This window comes from Fukomys damarensis, unplaced genomic scaffold (assembly GCF_012274545.1).
Source record: "Fukomys damarensis isolate Sample0158 unplaced genomic scaffold, DMR_v1.0_HiC HiC_scaffold_15, whole genome shotgun sequence".
Taxonomy (NCBI): Eukaryota; Metazoa; Chordata; class Mammalia; order Rodentia; family Bathyergidae; genus Fukomys; species Fukomys damarensis.
The window spans coordinates 10,556,282-10,572,907 of NW_022900927.1; the positions used below are offsets into that span (position 1 = coordinate 10,556,282).

At 35.6% G+C, this 16,626-nt stretch overlaps 1 protein-coding gene across 15 annotated transcripts in view; it reads left to right on the plus strand.

The window, feature by feature from the left end:
* Adamts20 (ADAM metallopeptidase with thrombospondin type 1 motif 20) overlaps positions 1-16,626 on the plus strand; it is a 275,934-nt gene that overhangs the window by 151,321 nt on the left and 107,987 nt on the right. For all 15 annotated transcript variants that reach the window (XR_004517244.1, XR_004517245.1, XR_004517246.1 and 12 more), the window contains 4 exons: positions 1,117-1,157; positions 2,760-2,865; positions 4,718-4,864; positions 8,549-8,690. Coding sequence is in view for 11 of the 15 variants with exons in the window: in XM_033763587.1 (XP_033619478.1) it covers positions 1,117-1,157; positions 2,760-2,865; positions 4,718-4,864; positions 8,549-8,690 (436 nt within the window). In the remaining 4 variants the exon portion in view is untranslated. The remainder of the gene's footprint in view (positions 1-1,116; positions 1,158-2,759; positions 2,866-4,717; positions 4,865-8,548; positions 8,691-16,626) is intronic.

Consider the following 16,626-nt stretch of genomic DNA (forward strand, 5'->3'; position numbering starts at 1 on the left):
AAAAAAAAAAAAAAAAAAAAGAGTAATCCCTAGAATCTGACGTAGAAATGAGAGCAGATTTTGTTCATTCCCTTCGTGGTGTTTCATTGTCTGAAAAATAAAAAAAGGTCATCTGAATTTATTTGGCTGCCCACTTTTTGGACTCCCTGTAATTTAAAAATGTGTCTGTCAGCTCTCTGTCTGTCCATTCATTTGTCTGCCCACTTATCTGTCTTATTCCTTTTTTGAAGCTCGATGCATGTCATAATTACCAGGCTGACTTTTCTAGGGTTGTGCACAACTCTGTTTATTTATATGAAAACAACTGTTATTACAAAATTGTTTCCATTTTATAAGCACTGCTATATAGTGCTAATTCACAATGTTTTGCAACAATGATACTATGAAGCTATGTAGATCCTAGGTTTGTTACTGGATTGGTTGGTTGCTTTAGCAAATAATCATTTGTTGGAAGTAAACCTCAAGGAAACAAGCTTTCTAGAACCTTGAAATGAAACATTTTAGCTTTTGTAAAATAACTGACATGTTGCCTATGTACTTTAATCTTTTTTTAAACCTAAAACAGAATTGACTTAATTTATACACATTACTCTCTCACAGACCATGTATTTTTCCTGAATTATGGTTAGAGATCAAATACCAAAGATTGGGGTTAACATTTAAAAAGGAGAGGAGAAGCCATGAGAAGAGAACATAGAAAATAGACAAGAGAACTGTCAGATTGATTGGACAAGGACTAAATACAGTGTAATGAAGACGCAAATAATTTAAGCAACTTGCTAACTAACATCTGAGAGGATCATTATTTAACATAATAAATGGAGCTCATGACAGCACTGAATTACTTAGAAGATGAGAAGTGTTATATGTTCAGTGTAAAGGCAGAGAGGTGAAATGTACACTTAGAAAAGCTTTCATTGCACTTGGTTAAAACTTCAACTATTTTCCATTCTCATTCCTATAGAGCACTGTTTGCTTATGCACAAAGCAGGCATTACTCTTGGTTTTTTAAGTTAGTTGTGGTAATGGTCATGTCGTAGTTAATCCTTTATTACTGTTTTGGCTTGTTGCAAAAATACTTCTGAAGGTGTTTCAAAATAGATCTTTTATTTTAAGGGAAGACATTTGTGGAGCTAAAGAGAAATGTGACACATTAGGTAAGTTATAATGTCAATTAAATTTAGCTTGTGCAATTGTTTATCAAATTCTTTAAAATGATATGTTATTTTTCTTTTGATACTTTAATTATCTTGCTAAATTATTACATAGTATATATCAGTGTTACTTGATTCTGTCTCTGTAAACTGCATAGAATACAAGAACTAATATTTAATTACTAAATATCAAATGCTATACAATGTGACATTTAATTTAAAGTGTTTTATTAAGTAATATTTTATTGATGAGAAATAACCTATAAATATTATTTTTATATATTGTATACATGTGTTTCTAAAAAGGAATTTGTTTTGCTTCTTTTTGAATTTTATAAATGAAACTTTTGAGTTTATACATGACATCTAAAAAGTTTTAGATTTTAGCTAGGTGTGTTAACACACTCCTATAATTCAGCACTTGAGAGGCTGAGGCAGGAGGATGGCCATGAATTTGAGGCCAGCCTGGGCTATATGTAGTGAGTTCAAGGCCAGCCTAAACTGCATAGTGAGACCTTGTCTCAAAAAAAAAGCTTCAGGTTTTAAAGCAATTCTAGAGTTTTGATTTTTGGATTAGGGATGCCTAACTGGTAAAATCTATATAAATAAGTCTATTATTAAGAAGTTTCTATGCCTGCCTGGCAAGTGCAAGGTCCTGAGTTCGATCCCTGGTACTGAAAAAAAAAATCTAAATGCAAATCTTTGCAGTAAGAAACAAATTTCTTATATATCTTGCACATGAAATTCATTCTCTTTTGTGAAAGGAACCATGTTAGGAGAGCAGATAAATATATGACTGAACATTGAAGGATGCACTAGCAAAAAGCACAGTGTTATATTAAATTAAAAATAAGTGAGAGATTAACTTGATTGGTGATAGAATATACCTCGTTGTAATGAATATTTACTTTGATTTTCTTATTTTGTATTATTTTTAGATGACCCTATAGACTAATCATGGATCTTTGATGTATAGACAGTTCATACTACCTTCATTTTTCAAAAGCATATTTGAGCTGCATATTATTTTTCATATAGGTGTGACAAGACCTTGATATATTACTGTAACATAACTGTTGCTGAAATAGTTATAAAATTACTGAGGTCTTGCAATAATTATATCACAATTTTATTTTATTTAGTATCTATCAAATGGCAGGTGCCATTCTAAGCACTTAACCTTGTATTCCTTAGTTATCATGTGACAATTGAATATTTCCATGGTGTTTCAAACTTCAAAAATTAAAGGAACCTCCTAATTTATGGTATTCTGTGCTATTTTCTTCTCTTATTAGTTTTTCTAATACTAGTTTACAATTCATTACCTTTCCTACTAAATCAACCATCTTTTTACTTTTCTTCTATTTTTAATAATCTCACATTGTTGTATTATTTTCCTGAGTAAAAGAGTCCAAGGATTTACTAAAAAGATATTAACTGAAGAAAAGTCAATCTGTTCTTTTTTCTTTCACCTTAAAATCATCCAACTCTATACCCATGTCCAAGGAGTAATGCCAATGGTTAAATGCTTTCAAGTTTAGTTCTTACTTTATGCTTTTGGTGGTATTTCCCATTTTGATGCAACTCAAATGTGAAATTTTTCAGGCTTGGCGGAATTAGGTACCCTGTGTGACCCTTTACGGAGCTGCTCTATTAGTGAAGAAAATGGACTCAGTGCCGCCTTCACTGTTGCCCATGAGCTTGGACACGTGTAAGTACCTTCTGTCACTCTGGTCATGTGCCTTCTTCTTGTCATTGGACAGAATGCATCAAATTTCTTATTCAATTGAATAATTAGTACCTTTACAAAGTATTATTAATGTAACTTTCTTCCTGTCAATTCTAATTGTGGCACTTTTAAGACCTATGTTAGGTCAGAAAGATTGCACAGATCCAAAGACTGAAAAAAGGAACAACAACTTGGGAATTCTTTTATTTCATTTACTATATTGAATTACATAGCAAGCACTTCTGGTCACTATTCCTTGTTCTGCTGTATATGAGCAGGTGCTGTCCTCTGCCATCTATGGAAAAGCCTGAAGGGGCTCCTGGTTCTGGGGAACTCCAAAGAATACTTGTAGTATCAACTCATTTCTTGCTTATAGCTTAGAGCCTCAGCAAAGGACATGCATAGGAATGAACTTATTAAAATATTTTAAAGCCCACCTATCTTCATTGCCTCCCCATTTCATCATTTATTACAAAAAACGGAGATGGTCTTATCCATTCCTGTTTCACTAAAATTCTGCTGAAGTTCTTTGCTGTGAGAGTGGAGGCTGTGATTTGCCAGGATACCCTTGGAGCTCCAGTGAAAATTCAGAAAGCCCTACAAACTCATCCTCTCACACATGATCTAAATGTACCCCCAGGGTACATCTTGAAGTTTCTTTGTTATCTCCTAAAAAGGCACTAAGGCTAGAGTTGCCCCTGTTAGTTAGACCATATTTCTTTTCCTGGTCGTGCCTTCAGACATGACCAGAGCATTCATGTAGAACAATTTAAAGTGGAGATAGTTTTTAGTTAACTATTGTACCTTTACTTCCCTTTTATCCTAGTTGTACGTTGTGACTATCAGCAAACTGCACACTCGGTTTTCTACATTGTTTATGAAATGGTGGGTTAGGTTAAAGAAGGTATCATGGAACTGTTGCAGCAACATCCAGGAAGCACCAGTGCTTGTCTCCAAAGTTGCCAAAGAAGTTTCTAGAAGTCTCTTCTAGAAAATGCTATCTTATTTTCTTCCCAAGAAACTCTAGGTGTCTGTAGATTGTTGGTAACTCATTTACTAAATAAAATAAACCACAAATTTCAACAGGTAAAAACTCAAAGTAGATGATTTCAGCATTCCTTCTAAACTCAGGTATGTGCACAAGTCTGCAAAAGACCGCGAAAGATCTATTGTTGACCTGCTGATTGTGGGATGTCTTTGTTCCTGTTCTAATGATTTGCTTGCTCTTTGAGAATTTTTATTACTTCCAGTTCTAGTGATCCTCTGATTATAGATCATAGACATTACTTAGGTTATTTCATAGAAAATAGATGGATATTATAGTATGATAGAGTTCATGAATAACACCAGCACAAGGACCCAAGTTCGATCCCCAGTACCAAAAAAACAAAACAAAACAACAAAAAAAAGAAGCCTTTTAGATCCTATAGCCACAGTCAGTGGCCCAGAACTTAGTGTAATTTCACTTTACCTGTATCCACATATATCTCCTAGGGTATTGCTGTTGAAACTTTCAGTCATTTTTCTGTGAATGCTATACCTATATTGTGAGGAGGTGAGAAGTATTCCAAATATTTTGATTGTTTAGAATCACATGCCAGATCAATAGAGCATGATTGATCAAAAGCATAACCTGTATTTCTCAGAAATCATTTACTTCTAAATGTGTAATTACATTTGTATGTGTGCCTTATGGAAAGTTACAGCATACAAGGTCTGATGTAACCAGATTTATCTATATTTTACATTCTACTATAGAAAAACATACAAGAAATATATTATTGTTATTATGTACATTTTTATAGTTCTCTTAAATGTTTATTTTTATTTTTAGATTTAATGTTCCACATGATGATAGTTTTAAATGTAAAGAAGCTGGAATTAAACATCAATATCATGTAATGGCCCCAACTCTGAATTATCATACAAGTCCTTGGACGTGGTCAAAGTGTAGTCAGAAGTATATCACTGAATTCCTAGAGTAAGTCTGAATTTTTATTGCTTAGATTGAATAACTGAACATTTATTTCACTGTTTGTAGTTTGTATGTTCTTTTCAAATGTTTCAATTCATTTTGTTTTTTAATTGTTTAGAAGTAAACCTATTTTCACCATATAAATGGGAATTTAAACAATAAAAGCAATATACGTGTATATTACTTATCCTCTTTAACAAAAAAAAGTGTGGGCTGGGGGTTCCACCGCCTGCCTCGCAAGCTCAAGGACCCAAGTTTGATCCCCAGTACCAAAAAAACACAAAAGTGTTTTTAGTGTGGTCAGACCCATGTGTCTTTGTTTTTTTGTTTTGTTTTGTTTTTTATCTGGATCTTTTCTTGGGATGTGTTGTAGTCACCAGATTTAGCAAGGGAATATATTTACAGTAGGGCACATAGTTTATAAGATTATTTTATGATAATTACCCAAAGAGTCAAATGCAAAGGAGTGCAAGAGATTAACCACACACTAGAAGCCCAAAGGATTCAGCTGAGGGCCTAGATCCCAGCAGTTTCCCACACAAGTCTAGCGAAAGGCTTGGTGTCCAAAGCAATGTCCTCCTCCAGTCCAGCCAGTGGCTTGGAACGAATGGCAATGTCTCGTGCTTGTCAGTATTAAGGATCTGCATCTGGAAGGCCCAACGGTCAGTAGTGGAAGCCAGAAAATCTATGCTGGTTAGATGAAGGATTTGTGTCACCAGGCAGAGGGATCCACATCGAAGCCAGGAAGTGATGCTCACGGTGAAGATCAGAGCTCCCCTGATGAAAACAGCAACCGTTCCCAGTGACAGTGAGGCCCCAAGCTCCTCCTCCTTCCAGAACAGTTTATTTTGCATCAAAAAATCCCTCCATAGCAAGCTTCTTCTAGAAAATCAACAGGCCAAGATCTTCCCCTTTCTCTTTTTATGGCTATTGCTAATAATCTTCAGGTGGATTCTCCATGCCCAGACCACACTGATTCAATTCAGCTGGGTGTGACAAGTTGACTATTAGTCCACTACAGAATGAAAATTCTGTTTGTAGTAGGCTTAATAGCAGTCATGCCTCCTTATGTATGTGTGTTTGTTTTTGAGGACTGGGGCTCGAATTCAGGTCCTTATGCTAGTGAGGCAGGCAGCATAACCACTGAGCTAAATCCCTGGCCCTTTTTAGGTGTTTTTTTTACCTTTTCAGAAGTTATTGGTTAATATTTCGAGATGCGATTGAGTGTCTCAAGTTTAAGGTAGTCTTGGAGTCAACCAAGTAGCTCTCAAAAACCACAGAGATGTGGAATCTCCAGATTGATAACCTCTTTTGGAGGCTCGTCCTACCTTTGAATAGAGGGGGTAAATCCAGGTTTTTTTTGCCTCATTTTTTGACCTCTCAGTTTTCTGTTTCCAAATTTCTTTTCCCAAATAATGTCCATGTCGTCATCGTCATCTTCTTTTTTGTTTGTTTGTTTTTTTGTTTTTGTTTTGGTACTGGAGATTAGACTCAGGACCTTGCTCTTGTGAGGCAGGTGGCAGCACCACTGAGCTAAATCCCCAATCCCTGGCTCTCGCAAATAATGTCCTTACTAGTCACTGAAACATCCAGAAAGGCAAGCCAGAAAATCTTTTTGCATAAAGAAATACTATTTTATTTTTTCTACTGTATATTCTGATCACCAATTTAACAGCATTAGTATTTTCTAGTTATTTCTCTTGATGAAAGATATGGGAAAAGTAAAACTGTGCATTGGAAAGTAATAATTATGACCTATACTTATCATGATTAATGAAAATTTGTCCTTCTAAGGGAATGTGATTTAAAAGCATAACATACAGTTGCTGATTTGTACATGTTTACATACAGCTGTGATCAGTGGTTAACTAATGTTTTTTGAAAAATATCACAAAATGTGCTTTTTCCTGAAAGGGAGCAATATTTTGATTTTCTTTGATAAAGATTTTAAAAGTTACATATTCATTTTATTGAAATATGCCCTTTTAGTCAGTAAAAGTTTCCAAAAATGTTTCTTTGAATTATTACAGTGCAACAGATTGAAAAGAAAGCTCATTAAGAAAAGCTACACATTTTCATGGTTTTCTGTAGATTTGACATTTTGTAAAAGAATAGCAGTAATAATATATATATTTCCCATGCTGTTTAGCACTTTTCTATTGTTTGAATATATCCTGTATAGCTATGTGTCACTTAATGACAGATACATAGTCCAAGAAGTCCCTGGCTGGGTGCATCCTGTGTTTTGCAAATGTCATGCAATGTGCTTGCATGAACCTCAATGGTATTGTTCACTCGACGTGGCCTCTTGACACAACTGAGAGCCACAGTAAACATGAGAGACATAAAGCTGCTGCTGATATACATTTGGATGGACACACAGTTCTCTGGTAATTTTTTTATAAGTAGCACATTGTAAAAATCATGATAAATGCATAATTCAGTCACAGTCATGTATTATCAAGCGTCATATACTGGGCGTTATTCTGTATGATATACTTTCATACTGCTCTCAGTGCAGGAGGTCGGTTTTCAGGCAACATCACTACACACGTGTAACATGTTAGACTATGAGGATATCATGAGTACAAGGTCATTAGGCAAACAGGAGTTTCTCAGTAATCTCATGGGACCACCATCTTATTTGTGTTCCATTATCGCCTTAAACATCTCTACATGATGCATGACTGTATTCTAATAATGAATTACCAGATAATTACCACCACTCTCTCTTCACTTTTGAAGTCAGTTAAGCTCAGGGTGATTCAATAATTTTCTTACAGCCATGCATTCTAGAAAGTGATGGGATCAAAATGTTGGCTCTCCAAGACAGTGATCTTGACTTGTGCTGTGGGTCCCTCCTGAAGAAACTTGTTTCCTGAATTAGAGATGGCACAAAATTTTTTGAAATTTCCTTTTTAAAAATTTTTGTAACTGGAAATACATTCTCTCAAAATGATATAAAAACTTATTTTTAGCTGAGTGTGGTGGCTCATGCCTGTAATCCCAGCACTTGGGAGGCTGAGACAGGAGGATCACTGTGACTTTGAGACCAGTCTGGGCTACATAGTGAGTTCCAGGTCAGTCTTAACTACATAGTGAGACCCTGTGTCTCTCTAAGACAGGGTCTCACTATGTGTGTGTGTGTGTGTATATATATATATATATATATATATACACACACACACACACATAGTGAGACCCTGTCTCAATATATATATACATATATATATATATGTATATGTATATATATATTTTTTTACAGCATTTTGACATTTTGCACACTACATTTGAGGCATTACTGTTGGATAGCAAAGCAGATCAAAATTTTGATGTAAATTTTATCCTGGTGAATTTGTTACACATACATGCATATGTGTGTATGTGTGTGTGTGTGTGTTTCACACGTGGGGTGAGTGCTCTATCACTGAACAACATCCTCCAACATGTTGATTTTTTAAAATTGTGGTGATCAAATACAAACAAGCACATTCAAAGTCCTTTGCAAACTATAAGCTTGTCATTTTGTATAGGGACATCGCTATGCGGATGTTGATACGAATTGGTTTTGAAATGGGGGAAAAATGTGGATATTCTCTTTGAAAGGAAGGACCTGCAGAAAATGTGGTAGAGCGTGTTAAGTTGAAGTGGCCCCACGTGCAGCCACATGTTTGCTTTCTGTTGGTGCAGCACTGGCCATGGAGAGTGCCTTCTCGACAAGCCAAATGGAAGAGTGTATGACCTATCCTCACAACTCCCTGGCTTAATGTACGACGTCAACAAACAGTGCGAACTTATGTTTGGCCCTGGATCACAAGAGTGTCCTTACTTGGTAAGAAAATTTTAAACCTTTCATTTAAAATGACCATAAAGTTGTAGCTAAAATACGCACTTCAGGTCCAAGATGGCTGACTAGGGGAGGAGTCCCATCAGAGGTGCTCAGAGAGGATCTACTGAAGCCACAGGTACTTGGTAGGGAGGGAGGGACTTACACACTGAAACAGAAAATTAATGGCAAAGGCCGTACCTATGGATTTAACCTAATAACTGTTCCACCGAAAAGGGGAAGTGGCACCACCATAGCTGGCCCACGCTGCTTTGGTCCCCATGCCTCTGGGGAGCAGCCATCATGGGTGCACTCCACACAGCCCGAGGGAATGGCTGCACTTCTGACACAGACTCCGCACACACAGTGCCGGTCCCTTCTTCCTATCTGCTCTCCCAGGGAATGCTGCAACCTGGCAGTGTCCTCACCAGCACTCACTGCAACTGAGAGAACCCCTCTCCACTCTGGAAAGAGAGAGAAACAATTGAATAGGGCCTGTGTTTCTCGTGGGTGTGCACTCCTGCCTACCTGCTTCTGTGGACCGCGACTGGCGTGCACACGTGACCAGTGGCTCCATTATCACATTTGGAGGGTGAAAAGTCCTCAAACCAGGCCTAAGCACAGCATCAGATTCATATATGTTCTCTTGTTGGAGTGCTTGATCTGGGTTCCCACTGCATTCTCTCTCTCTCTCTCCCCCCCCCTTTGGCTCTCTTGTACTCATGCTCTCCTTCTCTTGCTCTCTCTGCTTTGATTTAGTTGTTTCCATTCTTTCCTACTTGCCTATTCTGTTTCTTCAACTCAGGCTTCTGTAGCAATACTGTTTAAAATTTTTTTTTCTACTCATTTTACCCATTCTCTTTTTCAAGTTTTTTGCTTCTTATATTCTGTTCTCAGTTACTCCTACATTCTTATTAATTAATCACCTATCCTCTTTTATTCTATTCTTTTTGCTCTTCTTTATCTTACCTAGACCCCATGCTTTCCCTTGCCTTTTCTCCACTTTACAGGTGCACAAATACACCTATATTCTGGCAACCTTGTATGTTTCCTCAACCTTAAAGTATACCCCCTTCTCCTACATCCTTTCCTTGCCCCAAATGATGTCCTCTTAAAACTCTCAACACTACCCCTTCCTTCCAGCTAAGAGACCTTCAAGAGCATCTGAGCCCTTACCTAATATTTTTACCTATTATTATTATTATTTCTCCTATCCACCTCACCTCCTGATTTATGCTCCTATTTCACCCATCCTATCATTTCTTCCCTTTCTCTCTTCTTCCACACTGCAGACTAAATACTAATAACAATAAAGTATTGACTGCAAAGTGTACTGATAAAAGGTCAATTATAAATGAAAGGTTTTTTTCACACATAAGTGATATGTAGTTGGATATTGCTGTATTTGCTGTTATTACTAGTAGCAATTTTTTTTTCTCAAAACACAGTGACAGGCTCCAAACCAATAGTTGAAGGGGTAAATATTCTCAAATAAAGCTGAAAACATCTTACTGGAAGGCAATATCTAATTAAAAAATCTTCATATCAACTACAGTCTCTCCTCAGTCTACTTGAGCTCAGCCCTCAGCACCAAAAACAAATGCAGACAATATCTACCTGTCTATATCTATATCTTTACCTATATCTATGTACACAAATGCATATATACAGGAATATGAGACAACAAGGCAGCAAAAGCCCCCAAGCTCCCTCAGCTTTTCCTAGGTGGATCCAGGACCAACAATGGAGTGGAAAACAACCACCAGGTGGTGAAGCATTACAAATTGATTAAAGAAGAGGTAAAGAAACCTGGCAAGTTCAAAGCGAACATGACCCAACAGAATTATTACACAAAAAAGACCAATATGGATGTGGGAGAAACAAACACATCGGAAGTGTTCACAAAAATGGCTCAAAAGATAAATTTACCAAAGATGTAAGGCTCCATGAAACATTTCCAACAGAAATACCTGAAAAGCAATGTATAAAATTCATAATTTGCAGAAAGGACTGATGAAAAGATAGGATTTTGACAATCAAGGATAAAATTTTACACTTGATCTAGACAAAATGCTGGAAAGCAACATCAAGGATAAAATTTTAAATTATAATGAATTACTCAGAGAAGTGTTTAAAAAAATAAGAGAACAAAAAATTTATCTAGCAGCTATTAGACAATGCTAAGAAGACCAACTTAAGGCAAATTGCATTTAGAAGCTAGAAGACAGCACACATGGAATAAAAAAATCTGTTTACAGAAATTATATTAAAAAATTTTCCAAGTATGAGGAAAGATTTCAACATACAGGTAAGTGAGGCTTACAGAACACAAACCAACTATGGTGACAACGGAAGCTCTCTGTGACCTCTTAGTAAACATTTTGGATGTCCAACAAAAAGACAGAATCTGCAAAGCTGTCAGAGAAAAGCAAAAATTGTACACAGAGGTAAACCCTTTAAGATTATAACAGACTTTCCAACATAAACTTTAAACGTAAAGAGAGGTTGGAGTGAAGTATTTCAAACCCTAAAATCAAACAACTTCTCACCTAGATTAATATATCTTACAAAACTTTCTTTAAAAAAGATGGAAAAATAGAGTCATTCATGAAAAAGAATAAAGTAAGAGATACATGAACACCAAACCAGCACTCTAGAATATACTTAAAAAAAAAAAACAAAAACAAAACAAATCCAGACAGACAACAAAGCCAAAATTTCAGATGGAAGGAATACACCAAGCCAGGCAAATAGATAAACAGAAAAAGATAACTAAAGGAGGCATCAAGAGAAAAAGAATGAAATATCAGGATTAAATCAACACCTTTCACTAGTAACTATCAATGCTAATGGTCGCAATTCCACTATTAAGACATAGATTGGCAGACTGGATCAAAAAAAATACAATTCACCAGTCTGTTTCTTTCAAGAAACTCATTTAATCCAAAGAGATACTTACAAATTAAAATTAAAGAATGGAAAGCATTTCATAAAGCAGAACCCCTAAAGCAATCAAAGGTAGCAATTTTACTCACAAAGTTAACTTCAAGCTAAAAGTAATCAGAAGAGGCAAAGAAGGTCACTACATGCTTGATAAGGGAAAAATTCAACAGGAAGAGATAACATTGATAAATATATATGCATTGGGTACTAGAGCACCTATCTTCAAAAAACAAATACAGTAAGACAAAAATGATTAAATACCAACACAGTTATAGCAGGTGACTTTAATACCTCACTTTTACAAAGAGAAACATCAACTAAAGACTCAACAAAGAACACAACTGAACCACACTTTCTAACAAAAGAATTATCAAACACTACAGAGTGCACTACCCTACTACAACAGTATACACATTCTCAGGAGCATGCAGAACTTTCTCCAGTATAGGCCACATATTGGTCCACAAATCATACTTTAAAAAAATACAGAAGATTTGAAATCACTCCATATTTACTATTAGACAATAGTGTTTGAAGCTGAAATCAATCACAGATAAAACTGTGGAAAACTATAAATACTTGGAAACTTAGTAATATTGTCGAACACCCAATTGGTCATGGAAGAAATCAAGGAAGAGATTAACTAATCTCTGAAATAAGATTATAATGGCAGTATAATACATCAGAACCTATGGGCACAATGAAAGCAGCACTAAAGTGGTAGCTTATTGCAATAAATGCTTACATTAGAAAAACAGAGCAAATACAAATAAATAGCCCAATGATGAGCTCCAACATACTTGAAGAACAACAACAAGCCCAAACCGAACTTAAGGAGGAAAATCATAATAATCAGAGCAGAAGTTAATGAAATTGAGACAAAAAACCAAAATAAAGTATCAACAAGTTGAAAAGCAAATCTTTGAAGGAATAAAAATGGATAAACCATTAATCAGACTTGCCTACAGGAGAGAAAAACCTCAAATTAATGCAGTTTGAAAAGAAAAAAACTAAAAGCACAACAGACACCATTGAAATTCAGAAAATAGTAACTAGGATGAAAAACAATACTCTAACAAATTAAAATAATTTGAAGAAATGGACAGATTCTTAGGCTCATACAAATTACCAAAATGAAACAAATAAGATATAAAATTTTTGAGCAATGAAATTGAGAGGGTAACAAAAAAAACCTACCATATAAGAGTCCTCAGACCTGATGGATTCACCACTGAATTCTAAAGTTCCTTTAAAGACATTATTTTCCAGTGTCTGGATTCCAAATCTTGGAGAGGTTGATTTCTTGCTGCTCACTGCTCCGCCATCTTCCTGGAACATCAGTGCTGCTCATGTTCTTTAACAAAAGTGAAAGGAAAGAGATGCTTCCAAAGTTATTTCTGGAAACCAGCATCACTGTCATCCCCACATCAGACAAAGTTTCGAATTAAAAAAATTATAGCTCAATCTTTAATGGACACAGATTTAAAAATCCTTGTGATAATATTGGTCAATAGAATGCAACAAATCATCAAAAGGATCATACAACATGACAAAGGAGGCTTCATCTCATGGTTGCAAGGATGGTTCAATACATGCAAATCAAAACATTTAATAAACCACATAAACAGAAACAAGGACAAAAACTTCAAGATTATAGATATTGAAAGAGCATTTGACACAATCCAATACCCATTCATGATTAAAAAAAACCCTGAAGAAAATAGTTATAGAAGGACCTTACCTGAATATGATAAGAGCCATTATGACAAACCAATGACCAGCATCATATTAAATGGCAGAAAACTGAAAGCTTTCCCTCTTAAATAAGGAAACAAAGATGCCCATTATCACCACTTCTGTTCAGCATCGTGGTGAAACATTAGCCAGAGCAATCAGGCAAGAGAAAGAAGTAAAGGGGATACATACAGGAAAGAAAGAAGTCAAATTGTCGTTATTTGCAGATGACAGGATCCTCTACATAGAAGGTCAAAAAAATTCCATCAAGATTCTCCTAGAATTAACCAATTTCAACAATGTAGCAGTACACAAAATCAACACAAAAAAATCAAGTGTTCCAGTCCAATAATGAATTCACTAAAAAAGGAATTAGGAAAACAATACCATTCACAGCAACATCAAAAAAATTAAATACCTGGGAATTAACCTAACCAAGGAAGTGGAAGACCTCTACAATACTCAGAAAAAAGATTGAACAGGAGATCAGAAAATGGAAAGATATCCCTTATTCCTGGAAAGGTAGAACTAATATTGTCAAAATGGCTGTTCTTCTAAAATTGATATATAGATTTAATGCATTCCCAATCAAAATATCTACAGTATTCCTCACAGAACCAGAGAAAGCAATCTTAAAATTCATATGGAATCAGAAGAGGCCCAGAACAGAAAAAACAATTCAAGGCAACAAGAGCAAAGCAGGAGGTATCACAAAATCTGAATTCCATTCATACTACAAGGCTACAGTGATTAAAAAACCATCACGGTATTGACGTAAGCACAGTCCTGTGCATTAACAGAACAGAATAGAGGATTCAGGAAAAAAACTGAGGCATATTCAGCTATTTGATCTTTGACAAAGGGGTCAAAAACATATATTGGAAAAAATATAGCCTCTTCAGCACATGGTGCTAGAAAACCTGGCTATCCTTATGCAGAGGACTGAAAGTGGGCCCATATCTCTCACCATGTAGTAAACTAAACTCAAAATTGATGAAAGATCTAAATATTACAACAGAAGCACTTAACCGAGTGACCGATAAAATAGGTGAAACGCTTGAAGTCATTGGAGTAGGCAAGGACTTTCTGAGCAGAGCTCTAATTGTGCAAGGCGTAATAGGATGAGTCAATAACTGGTATTACATCTAATTAAGCTTCCGTTAGCAGAGGAAACCATCATTAGAATGAGGACACAGCCTGTAGAAAGGGGAAAATTTTTGCCAGCTATTCCTTAGACAGGACTAATCTGTAGAATATATAAAGAACTCACCCAAAACTAGCCCCCCACAAAAGATGCAATCAAAAAATGGGAAATTGAGATAAACAGACACTTCTCTGAAGTACAAATGGCCAATAAACTTAGGAAAAAATATTCAGCATCTCTGGCCATTAGAGAAATACAAATTAAAACAGCGCTAAGATTTCATCTTATGCCAGAAAGAATGACAATTACCAAGAAATTAAATAATAACAAATGCTGGCAGGGCTGTGGGTAAAAGGAACCCTTACCATGCTGTTGGTTTGCATGTAAACTACTACTACCTCTATGGAAATCAGTATTGGGATATCTGACTCAGCTATTCCCCTTCCAGTTATTTTCCCAAAGGAGCCCAAAACATCCTATTACAGCCGGGCATGGTGGCGCACGCCTGTAATCCCAGCACTCGGGAGGCTGAGGCAGGAGGATTGCTGTGAGTTCGAGACGAGCCTGGACTACATAGTGAGTTCCAGTTTAGTGTCAACTACATAGTGAGACTGTCTCCAAAAAACAAAACAAAACAGAAAAAGAAAAAAAAACCCACACCATATTACAGAGATACATGCACAGCAATGATTATAGCAGCACATTTCATGATAGCTAAGTCTTGGAAGCAGCCTATATGTCCATCGACAGATGAATGGATAAAGAAAATGTGGTATTTAGACATTATGGAATACTACTCAGCTATAAAGAAGGATAAATTCAAGACATTTGTAGGAAAATAGAATACAGCTCAAAAATATAATGTAAAGTGAATGAAATTAAATTCACAAATTCAAATACCATATAGTTTTTCTCTTTGAATAATCTGGAGTACAAATAATGAGGAAAATAAAAGCTTGATAAAAGGAAACAGGGAGATAGATTTTGTGCGAATGGGAAGGAGATTAAGAGTCTCAGGGCAGGCAGGAGGGAAATGGGCTGTAAAAAAATCTAAGATGCATTATGTGTGTGTACCAATATGCTCAATGAGTGTGATCTTTGTATATCACAAACATGAATTAAAATGTAATAATAGTAATGAATAGTAAAGAGGATCTAGAGATAGAAGGAAGTGGACAGGGAAGGGATGGACAATAAAATATTCAAGATATATTCAGTACAATGAACCCACTCCCTAGGATGAATGTAAATATCGTGTACTCCAAACATAACCTAATAAAAAGTAATATATAATTCACAATGCACATTTATTCTTTGCATGGAAGAGGAACTAGATATAGTTTTTAAGTCTGAAAACTCTGCTGCTTGGTAGAAAGGGGTTAAAAAAGATAAAGTAAAACCAATTGAGTACTTATTCGTGTCAGGTAGGTTTAGGTTCCTAACGTTGATCTTTGTGAATTTCCTCAGGTTCCTGTCATTTGCTCTCATGTAGAGAGCAGAGCTACAGAGCAGTTGTATGACTTGAAAATTGAAAATGTTTAAATTTCTTTATTATCAAATGATATTTGAGGGTAAAGGGTAAAAGGTAGATGGTTTGCTAGTGGCTTGTTTTAAAAGCCTCAGGAATCTAATACACTATGTTCTCTTTTACATGGCTTTGGATCCAAAGAACTAAATTGGGGGCATATTACTTAGTTTTCAGGGAGCTATTTATTCTCTCACTTACTCTGATAAGTTTTTCATAGATGAGGTACTTTTAATTTCCACTGAACCTTTGATTGTAACACTTTTTTTGGATCTATAATCATGATTTTCTTATATGTTTGTGTAAATTTAGCATTTAGTTTACAATAAATGTCTTTTTTTTAAAAAAATAGGACTTTTCTCATTTTTTCAAGCAGAGTGGACATTCCACTTTCTTCATGACTCTGTACACCTTGGGCAAATTTTTTCCTGTCTTACTAGATTATCAGGAACATTGGAGCAGAAATGCAGACTTATTCACTTGTTTAAATAATGCATACAGGTTGCACTTCCCTAATCTGAAAACCCAGAATTGGAAATACCCTGAAATCTGAAAAATTTTGAACATTATTGTGACATTACAAATGAAAAATTCCA